The 24,775-nt window shown below is 38.7% G+C and overlaps 1 protein-coding gene across 1 annotated transcript in view; it reads left to right on the forward strand.

Moving 5' to 3' along the window:
* LOC140453410 (receptor-type tyrosine-protein phosphatase U-like) overlaps nt 1-24,775 on the forward strand; it is a 476,064-nt gene that overhangs the window by 380,596 nt on the left and 70,693 nt on the right. Inside the window, exons 24-26 of the mRNA XM_072548057.1 lie at nt 515-532; nt 2,667-2,703; nt 11,604-11,701. Coding sequence (XP_072404158.1) covers nt 515-532; nt 2,667-2,703; nt 11,604-11,701 — 153 coding nt within the window. The remainder of the gene's footprint in view (nt 1-514; nt 533-2,666; nt 2,704-11,603; nt 11,702-24,775) is intronic.

Raw genomic sequence — 24,775 nt, forward strand, 5'->3', positions numbered from 1 at the left:
AGGCTGCGTTATAAGTAGGAATACCACAATTTAACTTAGCACTCTTAGAGTAAGGAAAAAAATTGATCAGGGGTTCTGTTCTTCAGTACGATTTAATGATAGTTGTTGAGAGACATAAACAGGCATTAGATTAAATCAGGATATATTGGGATAGTTGCTCAATCTTTCCCCTCCTCACCATGGTGAAACTATTTATCATCACAAGACTTACATTAATAATGGCTACTTAAATGACATGTCAGCAAAGTGTTAAAGTGTCAAAGGATAAAGAGAATGAAATATAGCTAAAACTATTAACAATAGTGATTCATCTTGTAAGGCTATACTGAACTTCACTTCTTAACTTCGACTTATCCTCCAAACAGTTGTACAAAAGACTTTTGCACATTTATTATGCAAAAGAAAAATTGTACCATGAGAATGTTCCTTATTTTTGTGTTTGGATATGATCTTTCCCTTCACTGATATATTTGCATCTGTTGGTTTTTACACACCTTCCTCATTTGGAGTGCAGGCAAAGATAAACGGGGAAGTGAGTATGACACGAAATGTATCATGTTGAGATTTTGTCAGTTTTTGTGGTGAAATTTGGTTATTTGTATGTTTGTCTTTTATTTTAAATTTGTGGACAAATTGATTTTCTTCTGCCAGTTTAAAGAGCTTTTTTATATGAAGAATTTGAGCGAATTTATCATGTCATTAGAAATTGATGTATTGGACCTCCCTCCATCTGGGGAAGCATTTATGTAACAGGAAGGATGCTGCTCTTCATTCATATGTTCATCTGTTCGGTGCTTTGGAATATAAGTGAAACTTGACATTTTTGATCTGTATTTCATCATGATGTTTCAGTTAAAAGGATGGGCTTAAGAATGCAGTTAAACTTAGCAGTGTCTTGATAGACAAATCTTCAGCCAGACTCTTTTCCTGATTTTTCAGTCCTTCAGTAAGTAGTGGCGAGAGTTAGTTGAATAAAACTGCATAAGCACAAAAAAAAAGTTTGCTCTATTAATGTATTAGAATTTGATAATCGTGGCTGGAGGTGCTGGGGGAAGCTGTATACACTTGAAGTAGTTAGGAAATGGGCTCCCTGCCTCCATTCCTGATGAAGGGCTTTTGCCCGAAATGTCGATTTTCCTGTTCCTCGGATGCTGCCTGACCTGCTGTGCTCTTCCAGCACCACTCTAATCTAGACTCTGGTTTCCAGCATCTGCAGTCCTCGCTTTTGCCTAATCATCTAAATTCCAGAATCCAGTTCTCACAAATCCAAGATTGGATTTACAGAGTTAAAATACATAGTAGATACAGAAATATGGTTGTACCTTTTACAGATTTTTAGGTTACATTGAACTACTGAGCAAGGAATATTAATAAAAAAAGAATAAATCAATACTGTGGCAACTTTATTATGTTCACTAGCTGTTTGATTCTGGTCTAACTAAGCATTGCTCAAAAAGCTACAGGACTTGATAGTATCCATCATCAAATTCTTGATGATCTTTTGTCCTGTCTGCTGACTGACACATTGTCTGACACCACAGTTGATTTGAAGTAACATGAGAACTTCCAGATGGTTAGAATTGATAAAATGTTGCCACTTAGAATGCAGCTGAGCCATGCATGACATGTTCTGAGTACGTGTTGTAGATTAGTAGTATATTTCTTAAAAGGGATACATCAGTACATTGGATGACTGCTAGTTTAGAAATGAAAAATGCATTTACTGCTCACTTTATGTGTTGTGAAGTAGGTAAGGGGGTAGAGTGTACTTCGGGGATATGTTGCACTGCATAATAGAAGGAGTGTTGCTGCTTAATACATACTTTATTGTAACACACTTCATCATTGTTTTGACTGAATGATAAAATCCAGTTGAGCTTCTGTTTTGATTCTGAGGATGATTTTGAAATAAAGCTCCAATGTAACTGAGATGTGGTAATTCTGGAAAGATATAAATGTGGTATAGAGATAATGTGTTTATTTGAGTACAGTGGAGCAGGTGTAAATACATCATTCAGAACAGCTAAACAGATGGAAGACCTTTAATTTCATCCCAGTGGTGAATTAACTAATCAAGCGGAGGTGAAATCAGGAATCTCTCCCATCCAGCAATTTTCTACAATGCCTTTCATGCTTCATTTCAATAAAACATGATTTTTTGTAGACATTACTTATTACTGACATCCAAATTAATAATTAGATTCAATGCAGTACTTGAATTGATTAAACTCTTCAAAAGCCATTGTTGAATCTATTCTTTTTAATTTTGAGTTATTTTGTATCATTGTTTAAAGACTGCTTTTTGCCACAGAGACCAGGAGAACATCTAAAATTTTGAAATGGAGGCATTGGGGAAAAAAAATGCAGTTGAAGCGTGTTAATTGGAGCATCCTCAGAAAAATTGCAGCAACTGTCCAAATCAAAGTCCCTCACCTCTGAGTAGAATGGAATGGGATATTTTCCTGCATAACCACATTAAAGTGCCCATGAACCATGTCCACATTAACAGGCACAATATGTATAAGTAAACATTGAATAGAGTTGACATGACTTCTGAAGCAACTAATGCAGGTTGCTTTGAATTATGTGAAGCTATGCATGCAGTTGTTTTCAAGTATATGCAAAATGTATTTTCATTAATACAGTTTTTCTGGTGACCTCTACAGGCTGATCACAAAGCAAAATACTTCATTGCAGCACAAGGTAAGTCTGCAGAATTCTGTGTAGAACAGCAGAAGTTTAATATTGTTGGTAAAAATTATTCAAAGCAAAATTCTGCAAATACTTGAAACCCGACATAAAAATAAAGTGCTGAAAGAACTCCATAGAATGAACAGTTTGGAACTATTGGAACCCCATTATGGTCATAATTACATATAATGCAGAATTTATAACAATCATCATCACCAGGGGAAAGTACTGAACAAACTTGTGGAATTGAAGGCAGGGCAAGATGGCCTACATCCTAGGATCTTAAGAAGTGGCTGCAGAAATAGTGAATCCATTGGTTATGATATTCCAAAATTCCCTGGATGTCTTGGACTGGGAAAATGTGAATATAACACTCTTATTCAAAAAAGCAATGAGTAGAAAACTATGAACTAGTTAGTTTAACGTGCCATTCGGAAGTTGTTAAAATCCATTATTAAGGAAGTAACATTTGGAAAGTTAAAATTCAATTTATCAGAGTCAACATGATTTTATGAAGGATAAATCATGTTTGCTAAAGTTCTTTGAAAACGTAACAACTAATGTGGACAATGGAGATGCAGATGACTTCCAGAAGTAATTTGATGAGGTGCCACACAAAAGTTTAACACATAAGATGAGATCACATAGAGTTACGGGTAATAGTATGAGCTTGGACAGAGGATTGGCTAACCAAGAAAAAACAGAGTCAGAATTAATCAGTCTTAGTAAGATATAATCAGAGTTGGTAAGATATATCTAGTGGGGTGCCACAGGGTTCAGTCCTCAGGCCCCTAAAATTTACAATCTGTATCAATGGCCTGGCTGTGGGGATGGAAAGTACAGTAGCCAAATTTGCAGATGACACTAAAATAGGTTGGACAGTAAGTTGCAATGAATAAACAAGAAATTTATAAATGGATATGGATAGATTAGGTGAATGGGCCAAACTTTAGTGTGGATAAGTATGAGGTTATCTATTCTGGTGGGAGGAATAGAGGACATTTATCATCAAAATGAAGAGAAATTCAGAGTACTTCAGTGCAGAAGGCTTTTGATGTCTTCATACATGAATTACAGAAAGTGGTACGACACGGTGGTGAACACTTCTGTTAATTAAACCAAACACCCAGAAAAACCCACCTTATCTCGTAATCTGTTAAATATGAATGACAGTGAACTCCCAAATTCTACTATTTAAAGAAAATAATATCAATTTATTCTTTAACTGTAGAAGGAATATTAAACAACAACTATTCATGACCTTAAACCCCCCCTTTCTCTTAACTGCTTTTTACCTGCCTCTAACTCTATCACAATATGCTGTTGCAATAAAACACTTATTAAAATTACATCAACTTAATTTCAAAACCAGACAGTGGCTGCCATCTTCGGTGTTTTTCTTCTTCTGGCTGAAGATCTTCCTGGTTGTCTTCTTTCTTTTTACTGCGAGTATGTTTCATATAAAAAGGTACCTTTCATAGAGAGTGTTTCCTAATTTCTTGGGTCTCTCTCGATGGCAGTTGCTCTGACTCTAATTTTCAAAATGGCCGCATTCGTATTTTCCCAACATCAGATCATCTCATTGGTTCAATGTTGGCAAAATAATAAATTTGCACTTGGTTGGGGTTTGATATCATGGGACATGTTTTAAACAGATTGGTTAAATTCGAAATAGCAAACAACTCAGGTATTCATTTCACAACCAAATGTTGCATATTTTCAGTTTTCCAGTACACACTGAGACTACTATCTAGTCATATCACAAGTGTTTGTAAGCTTTCAATTCAGAGTAACATTCATTCTCTCTTAAAGGTTCAGAACATTCCTTCAACCTCATAGCACCTCCCCCTTTAAGAAAAAAATGAACTATCATAATGAAAATATGGCTTCATTTTAAAAATTATTAATCCCATTACAATTAAATACACAGGTCATTAATCTAAATTATATTTTCATATTAATTTCTGCTTGCACATATTTATAACATTGAAATCTGTCCAATTTTATCTATCATGTTTTCTTTAAATCTGTGATAATGCGTCATTTTTATGACCCGCATAAGTCTGATGCCACTTTTCCAAAGCTCCCTGGGATTCAGGGTGGTATACATTTGATTTAAAGAGCTGTATGCCTAAGCTATCCATGACTTCCTTAAACAGTCTAGCAATAATATTAGACCCGTGGTATGACTGAAACTCTCTGGGTAGCTCCTGCCACATAAAGAAAGCTACTAATCCATTCACCACCCTTTTTGCCTTAATACTCCATAATGGAATTGCCTTTGGAAATCTGGGAGACACATCCATTATGGTTAACAAGTACTGGTTCTCACTTTTAGTTTTAGGAAGGGGACCTACACAATCAATTATAACCTGCGTGAAAGGGTCTTCAAATATGGGAATTGGCAACAAAGGTGCTGGTTTTATTACTGCCTGTGACTTACCTACCATTTGACACATATGACATGTATGGCAAAATTTAACTACATTCTTGTGCAGTTCAGGCCAATAGAAATACTTTTGTACCATAATCTGAGTCTTCCTCACTCATAGATGACCTCCTACTGGTAACTCATATGTTGCCTGTAACACTTCCTGTCTGTATGGTACAGGCAACATAATCTGGTGCACTTCCACCCAATTCTCCTCTGTACTAACCTGCCGTGGTCTCCGTTTTCAACTAAGGAGTATCTTTTAAGTTCATAACCCTCAGTAATACACTCAGATTCCTTTTCTGAGTATGCATCAATATATGTATATATCTTTTATTGTCTCATCTTTCAGTTGTAAGTCCATTAGTCTTTCAGGACTAAATGCTTCTGCCTGACCCTCTGCCTGTTCAGGTTTTTCCTGCACTATTGCATCAAACAGGGTGTCCACTAACTTAACCTCAACTCCATCATCTTTCTCTTTAGGTTTTGCTTCTTGCCATGACTTATGATAGTGGGATCCTGTTACTACACAGTCTAGAAAACTTCTAAAGTATTTTTCTTTTAACTCCTCAGTTTCCTGGCCTTCTCTTGGCTTCTACACATCAAGGAGTATCACCCCTACCTTGGATCCTGCTAAATCATTGCCAAGAATAAACTGTATTCCTGGAACTGACAGTCTGTCAATCACCCCCACTGTTACTTCCCCAGTCTTCATTTGGCTCTCCAAGGTGATCTTACACAGGGGAATGCTAAATTTCTGTCCATCTATTCCACAAATTATCACCTTCTTGGGTAACATGTCAGAAAGAGTGCAAATCCATGCATCTCACTATTAGAGATTGATTAGCTCCTATATCTCTCAAAATTATAACTTCTTTCCCTTCTCCTGCTGTTCTTCCTCAGTAAACTTTACCCACAAATGGGAAGTCCTTATAGAGATCAGACACTAACTCCATACCCAGCCCCTGCCTAGAACGTGCACTCTCCTGCAGCTCCTCAACTTTTCTTGGGGTTTTCTTTACTACTTTCACTAATCCCACTGGCTTAGCCTCTGTTATCACATCTTTTCCTACAGTGTCTTTCTTCAACAATCAACACTGTGACTTTACGTGTCTCACTTTACCACAGTGGAAACACCGGAGCCCTTTCACCTCCTTATCACCCTCTTGGGCTTCTTTTCTCACCTGTGGTAAACTATTACCAGTGTGCTCTACTCTTTGTTTTGTAGTGAAGGATCTCCCCTTCTCCCAATTTCTATCCCTCACAGGATGAAGTTCTTGCCAGAAGCTAAATTTTGCCTGATGCACCAAATACATATTCATCTGCTAGCTCTGCCACTCTTCTCACTTCGTGAACTTTCTGTTCATCCACATGAATTCTTATCATCTCTGAAAGTGAGTTTTTAAACTCCGACAGCAGAATAATCTCTCTTAGAGCCTCATCGGTCTTATCTATTTTTAAGTCCCCCACCCATCTAGCCAAATTATGTTTAATTCTTTTGAACTCAATGTAAGTCTGACCTGGTTCTCCCTTTATGTTTCTGAGCCGCTGTTTATATGCTTTTGGTAGCAATTCATAAGCACTCAAAATAGCCTGTTTGACATCTGTGTAATGTCTTGACCCCTCATCTGACAGTGTGCCAAATACCTCACTATCTCTGCCTACCAGCTTAGTCTGAACTAGCATTACCCACAAGCTCTCTGACCACTCCATCTGCCTAGCCAATTTTTCAAATGAAATAAGGAAGGCCTCGACATCTTTCCCATCAATGTGTGGCAATGTTTTAATGTATTTGTAGACATCATTACCTTCTCTTTTCATTTCCATCCTGTTAACTTTCCTGACTAATTCGCAACTTCTCAAATTCAAATTCCCTCTCACTTTCTTTCTCTCTCTCTATTTGCTCAGCTAAGAACCTTCTCTCCCTTTCTTTATCCTCTCTCTCTTCTCTCTCTCTCTGCTCAGCTAAGAACCTTCTCTCTCTTTTTCCTCTCTTTCTCCTTTTCCTCTCTCTCTTTCTTTTTCCTCTAACATGACTCTTGTTTCCCCTTATATATCTTCTAACTCCATTTGCCTCAATTGCAATTTAAGTTTTTCTAACTCTGCTGCACTTGTCTGTTTCTCTGATACACCTAAGTGCTCGACCAACTTCATTACAATTTCAGCTTTCTTTTTGTCCCTGGTTAAACCCAATTCTAACCTATTTACAAATTCCAAAGTGTGCCCTTCCTTTGTCTTTCTAAACTTTCTTGGCAAATTTGGGAAACATCTTCAAACCTTAGAACCTCTTGAGCAATCTTAAGAGCCATTTCCCTCACTTTTACTCTAACCAACTACAAGAGACAGAAACTAAATTAATTCATTCACCTATTATTTAAAGATCTAGGACACTAATTGGCAAGTGTTTAAATCTGCTGGGACCTTTTGTAGCCCAAATCTGTCTAAATCTCAGACTGGATCGGTCTAAACCTATCCAAATCTTGGACCTGGGCCCCCAACTGATACAACACCACAGAGAACCCTTCTGTTAATTAAACCAAACACACAGAAAAGCTAACCTCGCCTTGTAATCTATTAAAGTATGAGTGACAGTGAACTGTCAAATTCCACTATTTAAAGAAAATAATAACAATTTATTCTTTAACTATAGAAGTGGACATTAAACAATTATTCAAAACTCTAAGCCCCCTTTCTCTTAACTGCTTATTACCTGCCTCCAACTCTATCACAATATGCCGTTTCAATAAGACACGTATTAAAATTACATCAACTTAATTTCAAAACCACACAGTGGCTGTCATCTCTGGTGTCTTTCTTCTTCAGGCTGAAGATCTCCCTGGGTTGTCTTCTTTCTTTTTACTGCGACTATGTTTCACATAACAAGATACCTTTGATAGAGAGTGTTTCATAATGAGCAGTTGCTCAGACTCTAATTTTCAAAATGGCCGCATTTTTATATCCCCAACATTGGATCATCCCATTGGTTCAATGTTGGCAAACTCAATTGGGTTTTAGTATCCTGGGCATAAATTAAACTGATTAGTTAAATTCAAATTGTTGTCAAAACAGCAACCAACTCAGGCATACATTTCACAGCCAAATGTTACATATTTTCAATTTTCCAGTACACTGAGACTACTTTCTAGTCATATCACAGGTGTTTGTAAGCTCGCAGTTCAGAACAACATTCACTCTCTCTTAAAGGTACAGTACATGCCTCCAACTGCATGACAAAAGCTAGTATGCAGGTACAACAAATAATAAGGGAGGCAAATTGAACTTTGGCATAGAGGAACATAGGAACTGGGGTAGGCCATTCAAGCTCTCAATCCTACTCTGCCACTCAATAATATTATGGTTGATCTGTGACCAAACTTCATTTGTCCGTCGTAGGCCTATCTCAGATTTAACAAATGAATTAGCGTTGACCACCATTTGAAAACGAGAGTTCCAACCCTCCATTACATTTTGTGTGGAGAAGTGCTTTCTAACATTTCCACTGAATGACCTGGCCCTAATTCTTCGACTATGCACCCAGGTTTACAATCTCCAACTAGTGTAGATAATTTATCTACACTGTCTTTCTCTGTTAATACCCTGAAGATCTCAAATATATTACCTTATAGTTTTCCAAATTCTAGAGAACAAAGGCCTAATTTGCCTAATATATTTACCTCTGATATCAAGTTATCATTTTGTAAATCTGACCTGACCTCACTCCAGGGCCAAATCATCCTTCCTAAAGGACATCCAAATCTGCTCACAGTACTCTCAGTAGAGTCTACTAGAGTTTTGTATATCTGCAGCACAATGTTTGCATCCCTAAGCTTCAGCCCTTTCAATATGAAGGCTAGCATTCCATTAAGTGGACTACTTTTTGCACCTGTTCATGACATTTTAAAGAACTATGCACCTGAACACCCAAATCACTCCGGACATCCATTATATTTGACTTTGTGCCTTCTAAAAGTATACCCTGATGTATACCTTTAACCAAATATGTGCTTATATTAAAATCTATCTGCCATACTTTGTCCATTCACCTCATCTATCAATATTCTGCTGTAATTTTATGCTATTCTCAACACTGTATACAACGCTGCCCAATTTTGTGTCATCAGTAAATTTGGATATTTGACTTTTTATGCCATTATTCAAGTTGTAAATGAATATTGTGAATAATTGATATTCCCAACACAGATCACTGTGGAACACCACTAGTTGCATCGTGTTAATTTGAGTACTTATCTATTATTCAAATTCTCTGTTATTGCTGAAGGAAAAGAGTGCTGCAATTGTAAGGTTATGGGTGAGATTGCACCTGTGGTATTGTATACAAATTTGATCCGATTATTGGTGTTGTTGATGTTGATGTTGTTGCATTGGATGCAGTTCAGAGGAGGTTCACTGAGATTGATTCCAGAGATGAGGAGCTTGTTTTGTGAGCCATTTAGGTCTATACTGTTTGGAATTTAAAAGAATGAGAGCAGATCTAATTAAGTTATATAAGATGCTGAAGGAGATTGACAATGTAAATGTAGCACAGATATTTCCCATGTGGGGCAATCTCAAGCAAGAGGTCAAAGTTTTAGGATAAAGGGTATTAGATTTAAAACAGAGGTAAAATGAAAATATTTCTGTCAAAGGGTCATGAATCTATGGAATTCACTGTCCCCATGATGATGGATGTTGGGGCATTGAGTAAATTTAATGACATAGATGAATTTTTAAATTAGTAGCCGGTTGAAGGATATTAGAGAGTGAACAGGAAAGTGGACTTGAAGCTGAAATGAGATTGGCCATGATTATATTAAATGATGGAGCAGACTCAAGAGTCTGTGTTGCCTACTTCTACTTGTAATTCTTATGTTTTTTTCTTTCTCTGCACTGAAAACCCATTTCTGGTATATATAGTTCTCCCTCTATGAAGCAGATTGAAACATACAGGAATCCTGATTTATGCCAAACAAATTTGAGCTGCAATGTTCTTCAAGGTAGCATTGAACAAAGCTCACATATCCAATTCATTGTATAATGTGGACTATTCTTTGGCCCATTGGAGATAAATTACAATAGAAAACAGGGAGGGTAGCAATGTGAATCACAAATTAATTTAGGCAGAGAGTAAGGAATGGATTTCGTAACAAACCATTAGATAAAATTTACTTGAAGGAAACTTAAAACAACAGCAAATGGAAGCAAATGTTCATCACAGATACAAGATTTGTTGTGCAGATTATTGAGAGAAAATAAAAGGAGCTGCAATTTTATATACCTGTGAATCCCAGAGCATTTCACAATCAATTACTTTTTTTAACTGTGATCACAACATGCTGATAGGAACTTTCACTGATTAACAACTGGGATGACAGAATGAAGGATCACATTTCTAAGTTTGTTGATGACAGAAAGATAGACACTATTGCAAACACTTCAGATAGAAGCAGTAAATTGAACAGCAATGTTAATGGATTAGGTAAATAAGTAAAATTGTAACAAATGGGTTTGAATGTTAGATTTGTGAGGTGATCTACCAGGAAAGAATGGACTACATTGTAAATGATGAAGGGCTGAAACCAATGGGGGTCCAAAGTGACTTAGGAATCCATGTATATAATTTAGTAAAAGGTCTCAGACAGGTACTAAGTATATCAAAAAAACTAATGGTGTGCGGTTTTTCATTTCTAAAATACAAGACAGAAGATCTCATGCTACAAGTATACAATGCCACACTTGGAGCGTTGTGTTTGGTTCTGAACACTGAACTTTAGGAAGGATACAATAACCTCGGAGGGAGTACTGTGTAGATGCAGCACAATGAAATCTGGACTGAAGGGTTAAATTACAGGGAAAAACTATTAGATTCACATTCCCCAGCCTTAAATTCTAATTTAAGGCAGGCTTCAAAATATTACAGAGAGCTTTTCGGATAGATCAGAGAAATATCTTTGGTGGATGCGGAGACCAGGATTAGGGGCATTGCCTGAAATGAGAGCCAGATGCTTCAGGAGTGAAATTAGGGAGCAATTTCAATATTTTCCTATCTTTGTGTTTTTAAAAAAAAATTCCTCAACTCGTAATTGATGCTAAATTAATTCTAAATTTTGAGATCTGATACTGATAGATTTTTGATAAGAAAGGAGGGTATATGAAGGTTAGAGGAAATGCTTCAAGGACTCGACAAGCCCAGATGGATGCCAAATACAAAAAGCAGGAGAAGCATGCAAAATTCCATGCATCCCACCCACCTGCTTCAGAAAGTATCAGCTGCCCCACATATCGCATGGTTTGCAGATCCAGTATTGGACCTAACTCAAGACCCATAAAACCAAAGAGGAAGAAAGTCATCCTTGATCCCAATCAGATTATATTAGATCAGATATGATATCATTGAATGGCAGAACAGGCTTATGGGGCTAAATAGCCTCCTCTCATTTTTATCAATTGAAAGTGTGATTCAAACCTTTTTTTTATTTCTTAGGACCCAAACAAGAAATGGTGTATGACTTCTGGAGGATGATGTGGCAGGAATATTGCAGGTGTATTGTGATGATTACCAAGTTGGTGGAAGTTGGACAGGTAAGTATCGCACAGCACACAGTTTGTCAAAGAATAAGTAAAATATTGCTAGAGCTTTACACTGATTTGTACTCTTATAAAAAAAAGTCAACAATTTCCAATAAGGCTTGGTAAAGTGAAAGGTTTGGGTAACTTCAGAGTCCCTCCTTACCAACAGTCTGGTTGTGTTGAAAGTAGTCTAATAGGACGCATTGATACACCAAGCCTCAAATTCTATCTGTTTGTCTGTCTACCAGTTTTAACAAGGGCAGAACAAAAATTGATTTTTCTCTGTCTTTGTGGTTGGGAAACTTGGACATGACAAGGAACCTGATTCTCAAAGCATTTCCTATTCCCTTGATGTGTCATGTTCATTTCAGTTTCTCAAGAAATAGGATCTGCAAAATGTTTCCCTGAAAGGAATCTAAGGATATCAGAGACTATAACCACAAGGAAATTTGAAGTCTTCTCTAACTGTATTGCAGGAGAAGAAACCAGTGAGTGAAACCCCATTATTGTTCATTCCTTCCCTTCAGTGTGCTGTACTCCAGTTATTTGTAACTGGATGGTGTTTTAAACTCTGAAACAGTTCCCAATACATAAGGAAATCTTCTATTTTTCTTGTCGTTATGTTGTCCCTTGCACAGTTTGCTATTATGAGTTCAGCTGATGTTACTACTAGACAAAAGGAAGCATATGTAAGATTTAGAAAACTGAAATCAGATAGGGTCCTTGAAGAATATAAAGGAAGCTGGAAAGAACTTAGATAAAAGAATTAGGAAAGCTAAAAAGGATGATGAAATGTCCTTGGCAAAGAGGATGAAGGAGAATCCCAAGGCATTCCATATGTATATTAGAAGCAAGAAGGTAGCTAAGGAAAGGATAGATCCACGCAAGGACGAAGGAGCGGCTTTATGCATGAAACCAGAGGAAATGGGTGAGATCTTAATGAGTACTTTGAATCAATATTCACCAAGGGGAAGGATATAGATGAAAGTAAGATTAGGGAACGGTATAGGAGAAAGTTGCATAGAGTACAATAGATGAATGGGGGAGGGGATGAAGGTGATAGGTCGGGGGCAGGGAGAGGGTGGAGTGGATAGGTGGAAAAGAAGATAGGCAGGTAGGACAAGTCATGGGGACAGTGCTGAGCTGGAGTTTCTCGGATGCTGCCTGAACTGCTGTGCTCTTCCAGCACCACTAATCCAGAATCTGGTTTCCAGCATCTGCAGTCATTGTTTTTACCTACTTTCTCCCCACCCCCACCCTCCTCTAGCTTATCTCTCCATGCTTCAGGCTCTCTGCCTGTATTCCTGATGAAGGGCTTTTTCCTGAAATGTCGATTTTACTGCTCCTTGGATGCTGCCTGAACTGCTGTGCTCTTCCAGCACCACTAATCCAGAATTAGGGAAGGGTATGTTGATCATCTAGTATACGTTAATATTAAAGAAGGAGGATGTGTTGGATGTCTTCAAAAATGTTAAGGCAGATAGGTCATCTGGGCCTGATGGGATCAATACCAGGATTCCGAGGGAGGCAAAGGAGGAGATTTCTGAAGCCTTGACAGAGAACTTTTTATCCTCTTTACCACAGACAAGGTGCGAGAAGACTGGAGAATAGCTAATGTTGATTCTTTGCTTAAAAATAGGCAATAGGGATAATCCAGGAAGGTAAAGGCCAGTGAGCATTACATCAATGGTAGGGAACTTATAAGAGAAATTTCTTAGTGACAGGACTTACTTGCATTTGGAACAGAATGGATTTATTAAGGATAAACAGCACTGCTTTTTACAGGGAGGTCTTGTCTTATTTGAGTTGATTGAGTTTTTTGAAGAAGTGACAAGGATGATTAATGATGTTAGGGCAGTGGATATTGTCTGACTTTTCTAAGGTATTTTATAATGTCACCCATGGTAGGTTGGTCCAGAACATTAAAGAACATGGGATCCATAGTGTGTTGGTAAGTTGGATACAAAATTGGCTTGGTCATAGAAAAATTGAGGCTAGTTGTGGAGGAGTGTTTTTCTGACTGGAAGTCTGTGAGCAGTGATGTTCAACTGTTGCTTGTACCTATATATGAATGATTTGGATGAAAATGTAAGTGCCCATGTTAGAAGTTTCCAGACAACATGAAAGTTGATGGAGATATGGATAGTGAGGGAATTTGTCAAAGCATACAGCAGGATATAGATCAATTGGAAAATTGAGCAGAGAAATAGCAGATAGAATTTAATCTGGAAAAATGCAAGGTGATTTAGTTTGGGAGGACAAATGCAAGAGGAAAATAAACTGTAAGTTGCAAAACCCTTAGTAGCATTGATGCACAAAGCAGTCTTGGGTGCAAGTTCATGTGTGACAACACAAGTGGATAAGGTAGTAAACAAGTGTACAGCATGCTTACCTTCATCAGTTGAGACATTGAGTGTAAAAATGGTCAAGTCACATTGCAGCTTTATTTATGCAACACTTGGGGTATTGTGTGCAGCTCTGGTCACCACACAATAGGAAGGATGTGGAAGCTTTGGAGAGGGTTCAAACAAAATGACCATGATGTTATCTAGATTGGAGCACATTAGCTGGAAGGAGAGGATGGACAAATAGACTGTTTTTACCAGAGCGTTGGAGACTGAGGGCCAACCTGATAGAAGTATATAAAATTATGAGGCATTGATAGCATGGATAGGTGAAATCTTTTTTTTCCAGGGTGAAAATGTCAAATACAGTCCTAGGGAGCATAAGTTTAAGGTGAGGGGGGGAGGAAAGGTTAAAGAAGATATGCAAGGCAAGTTTGGAGCACACTGCTAGGGGAGGTGGTAAAAATATATACAATAGCAGTGTTGAAGAGGCATTTAGACGGACACATGAGCAGGCAGGGAATAAGGGATATGGACCATGTACAGGCAAATATGATTAGTTTAGAATGGCATCATAGTTGGCATAGACATGGTGGGTCAAAGGCCCTGTTCCTATGTTGTACTGTTCTATGGTCTAAATCAAATCCCAGAATGAAATTTCTTTCTCGTTTAGCATGATGGTCAGTTACTGAAACATAAGCAGACAAGGCCACAGATTTTCTTTAACAATAAAACAGAAGTTAATACATAAAAATAAAATAATAAAATAAAACAAACCAAGTTTTATGTATATATGGAACACAGTATGAAAGATATTAAAGAAAAGAGAAAAGCAATGTCTCATCTATTCCCTTAAACTATCACTTTACTGATATCAAAATCCAGATACAGTACTCCTCTATCTCAAATCTCAAATACTTACTAGTTCATTTCTGTGAACTGTGATAGCTTCTTACATGAATACTAAAAAAGCTGAAAGCTTAAACTTTCTTAGCTTTCAATCAACTGCAGATTTCCAACCAGAGAGTCCTGGTCTTGACATTGCACAAAATAACTTTCTGCTATGAAACTGAGTGGCTCTGGCAGATTGCAAACTAACATAAGTGAGCAGGTCATTCCTTAGCAAGTGCAGTTCACTATCTTGATGCATTCTTCTATTACTTTGCATATGATCACAAGTAGACTCATGGGCCTAGAATTGTCCAGATTTGATATGTTCTGCTTTGTGTATATAGGACGTGCTTTAGTAATTTTTTCACATTGGTGGATGCCAATGTGGTAGCTGTATTGAATAATTTGGTTATGGGTGGACAAATTCTGGAGCAAAAATCTTCAACACTATGGCTGAGATGCTGTTAGGACCCATAGTCTTTGCAGCATCTGGTGTCCTCAGCTGTTTCTTGAAGTTAAGTGGAATGAATCAAATTGACTGTGATTCTAGGTGCCACAGGCAGAGGCTTCTTGGCTAAAGATTGTTGTGAGTGTTTCAGCCTAATCTTTTACACTGATGTACCAGGCACCCCCAACATTGAGGATGGGATTATTTCTAAAGTCTCCTTTTCCAATGAGTTGTTTAATTATCCACCAATATTTATAACTGAATGTGACAGGACTACAGAGTTTAGGTATGATCCATTGGTTGTGAGCTGACTTATCTCCGTCCAGCACTAGCAGTTTGTGCAATTTGGCATGGACGTAGTCTGTATTGCAACTTCATCAGGTTGAAACCTAATTTTTATATGTATAAGCTGCTGCCCTCTGCACTTCTCATTGAACCAGGCTTGATCCACCCTGGCTTGGTGGCAATAGTAGAGGGGGAAATAAGCCATGCTGCAGATTGTACTTGAATATAGTTCTGCTGTTCTGATGTCTGACAGTGTTGCATAATGCCCAAGCTTCAGTTGCTAGATCTGTTCAAAATCTATCCAATTTAGCCTAATGGCAGTGCCCCACAACATAATGGAGGTTATCCTCAACATAAAGATGAAACTTTATTTCCCAAAAGACTCCTACTGAGTCATGTTAGGGACAAATACAGCTGTGACAAGCAGATTGGTGAAGATGACGTCTTGTATGTTTGCCGCTATTGGTTTCTTCAGCACCCGCTACAGACACGATCTGGCAGCTATGTCCTTTAGGACTCCATCAGCTCAGTAAGTAGAGATGCTGCCGAGCCACTCTTGCATGAAGGAAACTGAAATACGTCTATAAGAGAACATTGCCACCTCCAGATTGTGCTCAAAATGAAGGAATATTGATTCATCAGCTTGGGGTGGGTATGTGTTGTTGGGGGAGATGATGTGGAGGTGATGGGAGTGCTATGCATTGTAATCAGCAGAATTCCAATATCCACACTGGTGAAATTTGAGCCCAGATCCACAGAGGCATTAACTAGTCTCTGCATTATTAGTCCAGCAATGGTACCACTACAAAATCTTCTTCTCTCACAAAGAAGATTATAGTACTGGAGAGATTTAAAATCAAGGATGAGAATCAAATGGCCATACTGGTGAAACTGTAATATACCTGAATGGGTACAGGAACATTGGATGAGCAGAACTTGATGCCAGTTAGAATTTGGGTGACATGCCAAAGATGTGCTCAGGTTTATGGAGGGAGAAAATTGAGAGGCCAGACAGGAGACAGTTGTAAGTCAAATCGAGAGCCAGCTGAAGTATAGAAAGAGTTTGGAGGGTGGATTTCCTATGTTCAAGATCAGTTAGCCACAACAAATATAGAATAATTGGGCACAGCAAATATAGAATAATGGAGCTTATCCAACTTTCCATTTGTTCAGAGTCATAGACTGGAATCAAGCATTATATTCCTACAATCATGCAGTCAAAAACATTGCAAGCATTGAATTTTTTCATTTGTTCAAGTAATTTTAAGATGTTAAGAAAAGGTGGAAAAATGAGGTACAGACTAGCAGTAACTTAAATGGCAGAGTGGGCTTGAGGAACTAAATAGTCTACTATTTTTCTAAGGCATCCGGTGTAATTAATTTTTATTCTGTTCATTTGTTTAATGCTTGCACTATATATGTTAGCATCATGTTGGTTAACAGAGGCTCACTGGACTAAATTCCTGGGATGGCAGGGCTATCCAAAGGTTGGATGTTGGATACTATGCCCGTCATATTCAGTTTAAAAGAATAAGTGATGATCTTATTTTGAATGTGGTCAACAGAGAAGATGCCGAAAGGATGGCTGTCCTGGCTTAGGGTCTAGAACCAGGGAACAGTTTTAGAATAAGGGGCAAGATTCTTCGGACTAAGATCAGGACTTTTTTCCATTTTGAGAGTCACGAAACTTTGGACTTCTTGATCATAGAAGGCTGTGGAAGTTCAGTCATTGAATATATGCAGGATAGAGATAAACAGATTTCTGTATTCTAATGATCTCAAGGAGTAGGGGGGTTGAGTGGAAAATTGGCTTTGTGATAACTGTTCAGCTCTGATCCGGAGTGGCAGAACATGCTCGAAGAACTTGATGACCTGCTCCTGCTCCTATGTTTATAGAGTCCAGACCAATTAGTTAGTGATAAGTGCAAATCCAATCAAGGCAGCTGAGGAATTTAAATTCAGTCAGTTAAAATAAACCTGGAATAATAAGCTTATATCAGTAACAGTGATCATATAACTATCAGATTGTCAAAAATCTGACTCACTAGTCCCCTTTAGGGAAGGAAATCTCCCATCTTCACCTGTCCAGACCAAATGTCGTTTAAGCCATACAGGATTTTGGTTGGTTCTTAAATGCTTCCTTAAATGGTTTGGCAAGCAGTTCAAGAAAGTGGCTCAACATAATCTTCTCAAGGATGATGAGACTTGACTTTATTGCAATGACAGTAATGATCACATTTCAAAAATGAAAAAGCCTTGTTTATTCAACAGAAATAAGAATTGCATTACATACCTAAAATAGAAAGGACAAAGGATAGCTGAAAATTGTGGTGCATTTCCTTGAGGAGGTGAAGTTGTTTCCTGTTTCCCTGCTTCATTCTTGTTCACCTCCCTTGTATGATTCTGGATAGGAGTTAAAATAACAGGGTAGTTGTTATGGGGTCTTTAACTTTTCAACTATTGACTGGAAATACTGAAGTTCAAGTACTTTAGATGGGTCAGCTTTTGTCCAATGTGTGCAGGAGGATTTCCTGTAGACAGACCAAAAAGGGCTAGGACACCTTAGATTTGGTACTGGGTAATGAATCCAGCCTGGTATTAGATTTGGAGGTTGGTGAGCACTTTGGTGATAGTGACCACAATTTGGTTATGTTTACTTTAATGATGGAAACAAATAGGTATATACTTCAGGGCAAGAGTATTAGCTGGGGGAAAGGCAGCTATGATGCGATTAGGCAAGATTGAGGATGCATAGGATGGGCAAGGAAACTGCAGGGGATGGGCACAATTGAAATATGGAGCTTATTCAAGGACCAGCTATTGTGAATCTTTGATAAGTATGTACTGGTCAGGCAAGGAAGAAGTTGTTGAGCGTGGGAGCCATAATTTACTAAGGAAGTTGAATCTCTTGTCAAGAGGAAGAAGACGACTTATGTTAGGATGCGATGAGATGGCTCAGTAAGGGCACTTAAGAGTTACAATTCAGCCAGGAAAGACTCAAAGAAAGAGCTACGAATAACCAGGAGGGGAACTGAGAAGTTGTTGGTGGATAGGACCAAGGAAAACCCTTAGGCTTTTTATAGGTATATCAGGAATAACAGAATGACTTGAGTAAAATTAGGGCCAATCGAGCATAGTAGTGGGAAGTTGTGTGTGGAGTCAGACGAGATAGGAGAAGCACTAAATAAATACTTTTTGTCAGCAATCACACTAGAAAAAGACAATGTTTCCAAGGAGAATACTGAGCTAAAGGCTACTATATTAAATAAGATTGAAGTTGACAAGGAGGAGATTTTAGCAATTCTGGAAAGTGTAAAAATAGATAAGCCCCCTGGGCCTGATGTGATTTGTCCTAGGATCCTCTGGGAAGCCAGGGAATTGATTGCAGAACCTTTGGCTATGATCTTTATGTCATCCTTGTCTACAGGAATAGTGCCAGAAGACTGGAGGATAGCAAACGTTGTTCTCTTGTTCAAGAAGGGGAGTAGAGACAACCCTGGTAATTCTAGACCAGTGAGCCTTACTTTGGTTGGCGTAACGTATTGGCAAAGGTTAAAAGTAATAGGATTTATAATCATCTAGAGAGGAATAAGTTGATTAGGGATAGTCAACATGGTTTTGTGAAGGGTAACTCGTACCTCAGAAACCATATTGAGTTTTTTGAGAAAGTGACCAAGCAAGTGGATAAAGCGATTGATGTGTGTATGGATTTTATTAAGGCGTTTGAAAAGGTTCTCCATGGTAGGCTATTACACAAAATACAGAGGCATGAGATGGAGGGTGATTTAGCAGTTTGGATCAGAAATTGGCTAGCTGAAAAAAGACAGGATGGGAAAGGTTCATCGTGGTGGATGGGAAAGGTTCATCGTGGAGTTCAGTTCCTAGTGGTGTACTGCAAGGATCCATTTTGGGTCCTTTGCTGTTTGTTATTTTTCTAAAGGATGGGTTAGTAAATTTGTGGATAACTCTAAGATAGCTAGAGTTGGATTTAGTGCCACAGGATGTTGTAGGTTACAGAGGGACATAAATAAGCTGCAGAGCTGGGCTGAGAGCTGGAAAGTGGAGTTTAATGCAGAAGAGTGTGAGGTGATTCACTTTGGAAGGAGTAACAGGAATACAGAATACTGGGCTAATGATAAGATTCTTGATAGTGTAAATGAGCAGTGAGATCTTGGTGTCCATGTACATAGATCCTTGGAAGTTGCGACCCAGGTTGATATGGTTGTTAAGAAGATATGCAGTATGTTAGTTTTTATTGGTAGAGGGATTGAGTTTCAGAACCATGAGATCATGTTGCAACTGTACAAAACTCTGGTGCGGCTGCACTTTGGAGTATTCTGTACAGTTCTGGTCACCGTATTATAGGAAGGATGTGGAAGCTTTGGAAAGGGTTTACGAGGATGTTGCCTGGTATAGATGGAAGGTCTTATGAGGAAAGGCTGAGTAAGTTGGGGCTGTTTTTGTTAGAGAGAAGAAGGTTAAGAGGTGACTTAATAAAGGCATATACAATGATCAGAGGATTAGGTAGAGTGGACAGTGAGAGCCTTTTTTCTCGGATAGTGATGGCTAGCTTGAGGGAACATAGCTTTAAATTGAGGGGTGATAGATATAGGACAGATATCAGAGGTAGTTTCTTTACTCAGAGAGTCGTATGGATGTGGAAAGCCCTGCCTGCAACAGTAGTAGACTCGCCAACTTTAAGGGCATCTAAATGGTCATTGGATAAAAAAAAAGGATGAAAATGGAATAACGTAGGTTAGATGGGCTTCAGATTGGTTTCACAGGTTGGCACAACATCAAGGACCAAAGGGCCTGTACTGCACTCTAATGTTCTATGTTCTGTATTCTATATGAGAGGGATGAGAAGGATGAGAAGCGGCATTTAGTTACGGGATTGATGAAGTGATGGAGGCATTAAACAGGTATTTTGTATCAGTCTTCACAGTAGAGGACACTAATAACATGCCAGTAATTGACAAAGAGATGAAGGTAGGTGAGAACATGGAAACAATCATTATTACGGAAGAGGTAGTGTTGGGCAAGGTAATGGAGCTAAGGATTGATAAGTCTCCATGCCCTGATGCAATGCATCCCAGGGTACTAAAAGAGATGGCGGGAGAAATAGCAAGTGCACTGATGGCAATTTTCCAAAATTCACTATATTCTGGGGCAGTCCCAGTAAATTGGAAAACAGCAAATGTGATGCCACTGTTTAAAAAGAGATAGATAAAAGATGGGGAGTTATAGACCAGTTGGCTTAACATTTGTAGTGGGGAAGATGCTTGACTCTAATATCAAGGAAGGAATAGCAAGGCATCTAGATAGAAATTGTCCTGTTGGGCAGATGCGGCACGGGTTCATGAAGAGCAGGTCATACTTAACAAATATTTTGGAATTCTGTGAAGACATAATGAGCAAGGTGGACAACAGGGACCAAGTGGATGTAGTGTACCTAGATTTCCAAAAGGCCTTTGACAAGATGCCACGGCATAAGATATGGATGCATGGTGTTCCAGGTAAAGTATTAGCATGGATACAGGATTAGTTGACAAACAGGAAGCAAAGAGTGGGGATAAACAAGTTCTATTCTGGCTGGCAATCCGTGACTAGTGGTATGCCTCAGGGATCGATATTGGGGCCGCAATTATTTTCAATTTATATAGATGATTTGGAGTTTGGGGCCATGTGAATGGTGTCAAAGTTTGCAGATGACACTAAGATGAGTGGCAGAACAAAGTGTGCAGAGGACTGTGAAAGTTTGCAGAGGAACATAGATACTTTGAGTGAGTGGGCAAAGATCTGGCAGATGGAATACAATGTTAGTAAATGTGAAGTCATCCATTTTTCATAGGAGTAACAGTAAAAAGAACTATTACTTTGAATGGTAAACAGTTGCAGCATGCTGCTGTGCAGGGGGACCTGGGTGTCCTTGTGCATTAATCATAGAAGGTTGGTCTGCAGGTATACCAAGTAATTAGAAAGGCAAATGGAATTTTGTCCTTCATTGCTGAAGGGATTGAGTTTAAAAGCAGAGAGGTTACGTTGCAGCTGTACAAGGTCCTGGTGCAGCCACACCTGGTGTACTGTGTGCGGTTTTGGCCTCCTTACTTGAGAAAGGATACACTGGCACTGGAGGGAGTGCAGAGGAGGTTCACTAGGTTGATTCCAGAGTTGAGGGGTTGGCTCATGAGGAGAAATTGAGTAGACTAGGATTCTATTCATTGGAATTCAGAAGAATGAGGGGCGAATCTTATAGAAACATATAAAATTATAAAGGAAATAGATAAGATAGAAGTGGTGAAACTAGGACAAGAGGCATTGTCTCAAGGTTAGAGGGAGCGAGTCAATTGAGAAGGAATTTCTTCACTTCTTGAGAGGGTTGTAAATCTATGGAATTCCTTGCACAGGGAAATAGTTGACACTTTCAGTAAACATTTTTAAAGCTAAGGTAGTTTTTTTTTTAAACAATAAAGGAATTAAGGGATACTGTGAGAGCGCGGGTAAGTGGATCTTAGTCCATGAAAAGGTCAGCCATGATCTTATTGAATGGCGGAGCAGACTCAAAGGGCCGAGCAGCCTATTTCTGCTCCTAGTTCTTATGTACTATGTTTTAGTCCTCCACAGGATCATCTGCCCCATTCACATTTCTTTCACCTACTTTGTGTATAAAATTTACAAACATTACCAGCCATTCCTTTAAGATGAAGGCCCTCCTATAAGAAGGTCTATTTTCACAGATAATCATTTCAGACACCCAGGTAACATTCTAGGACTTGGGTTTGAATCTCACCATGCAGGTGATGAAATTTGAATTAAATTATTTAAAAATATGGAATTAAGAGTGTAATAGTGACAAATGAAACCATTGTTGAAAAAATGCTTCATGAATGCAGTTTAGTGAAGGTAACTGCCATCCTTAACTGGTCTGGTCTACATATGACACCAGATCCTCAGCAATGTAATTGACTTATAACATTTTTTGAGGATGGGAAATAAATACTGGCCCAGCTGGTGACTGCAGAATTTTACAGTTTTCTATCACTCCAACAATTTGCTAGTGTGTGTGCGCGCGCGCATGTGTGTGCAGATGATGCGAAGATATGTAGAGGGACAGGGAGCATTGAGGAGTCAGGGAGGCTGCAGAAGGATTTGGACAGGTCAGGAGAGTGGGAAAAGCAGTGACAGGTGGAGTACAATGTGGGAAAGTGTAAGGTCATATACCTTGGTAGAAAGAGTACAGACATGGAATATTTTCTAAATGGGGAGAAAATTCATAGATCTGACATACAAAGGGAATTGGGAGCTCTAATCCAGGACTATCACAATGTAAACTTACAGGTTGAGTCAGTAGTTAGGAAGACAAATTCAATGAAGACATCTATTTTGAGTGGACTTGAGTATAAAAACAGGGAAGTACTTCTAAGATTCTATAAGGCTCTGGTCAGGCTACATTTGGAGTATTGTGTGCAGTTTTCGGCTCCATATCTCAGGAAGGATGTGCTGGCCCTGGAGCGTGTTCAGAGAAGATTCACAGGAATGGTCCCAGGAATGAACAGCATAACATATGAGGAATGTTGGAGGACTTTGGGTCTATACTTGGAGTTTAAAAGGATGAGCGGACATCTAATTGAAACTTACAGAGTACTGAATGGCCTGGACATAGTGGATGTTGTGAAGATGTTTCCATTGGTAGGAGAGAATAGGACCCCAGGGCTTAGCCTTAGAGTTAAAGGGAAGACCTTAACTCTGGATAAGGAGAAACTTCTTCAGCCAGAGAGTAGTGAATCTATGGAATTCACTGCCACAGAAGGCTGTGGAAGCCGTGTCATTAAGTATATTTAAGACGGAGATAGATGGGTTCTTGATTGTAAAGACGATCAAGGGTTATGGGGAGAAAGCAGGAAAATGGGGTTGAGAAACTCATCAGCCATGATTGAATGGTGGAGCATACTCAATGGGTTGAATGGCCTAATTTCTGCTCCTATGTCTTATTGTGTGTGTGTGTGTGTGTGTGTCTATTTTACATTAGTGCTTTGAAAATTAGTCATGACTGTTGGTGACATTCTGTCTAGCATCAGCTCTAGATAGGAGGCCATATTGGACAGTACACAGATGGAGGTGGAGGTTGGGAGGTACTTTGATGCAAAATGTCAATTAATTAGCAATTTACTTTTCTTCTTGGTGAATCTGCATTGTGTCCAAATGCACCCAAACTTTAAACAGGACTTAGAGTTCATGGAGTGGGCAGATTGAAGTCAGACCTGAGCAAACGTACATTTCTTATTGTTAAAGCATAGGCCAATGTCTCTCAGTAGCCAAGTCACATTTTTCCATGAAATAATTCTCAAAAATCACATGTGGCACAACAAGTGGTTTCATAAATAACTTCAATTCACACCAATTCCAAATGATCAATTTGACATATGTTCTGAAACATTAGGGCCACATTATAGTCCAGAACGTGGATCAGGAGATTAGCCAATCAGAAACCATGATTTTCCAGACAAGCAAAATATTACAAAAATTTAACTTTCACTGAAGAAGTCTCTTTTTTTGTGAGGTGCTTTTAAGCATCTCTCAATATTCTCCTTTAACATCCTTAAAAATTGTAAAACTAAGATATGCTTCTGATCTAGGGACTGGTTACTACCTTCTGGTTGTTTGTGACAGATTTTTAAGTAAGTATCAGATGACTGGTTAACCTTGGGTAGCATTGCAATCAAGGCTACCATTGTCATTACCCAACTTTGCGTTCATGCCCTTCCCAGAAGGTGACACTAGATTACAGTCAATGTGGGAGTCACACCTGGATTCAACTCAAGGGCATCTACTGAGACTATTTTAACAGGAGGGGAAATTTGTGCAGTGCACATTAGCAACAGGAAACTTCATCTATTTGGAGATGAAGTCAAAACTCGATAAAACAAATTATATTGAATGTAACACTAAATGGGCTGGGGTGTGGCACTCTGGGAAAAAAGACCTCCTGTGCTGTCTAGGAGAAAGTGAGGACTGCAGATGCTGGAGATCTGAGCTGAAAAATGTGTTGCTGCGCTTTTCCAGCAACACATTTTTCAGCTTCTCTGCTGTCTCCCAAACAAATAAGATTCTCAAAAC

The sequence above is a fragment of the Chiloscyllium punctatum genome, chromosome 27 (assembly GCF_047496795.1).
Source record: "Chiloscyllium punctatum isolate Juve2018m chromosome 27, sChiPun1.3, whole genome shotgun sequence".
Lineage (NCBI taxonomy): Eukaryota > Metazoa > Chordata > Chondrichthyes > Orectolobiformes > Hemiscylliidae > Chiloscyllium > Chiloscyllium punctatum.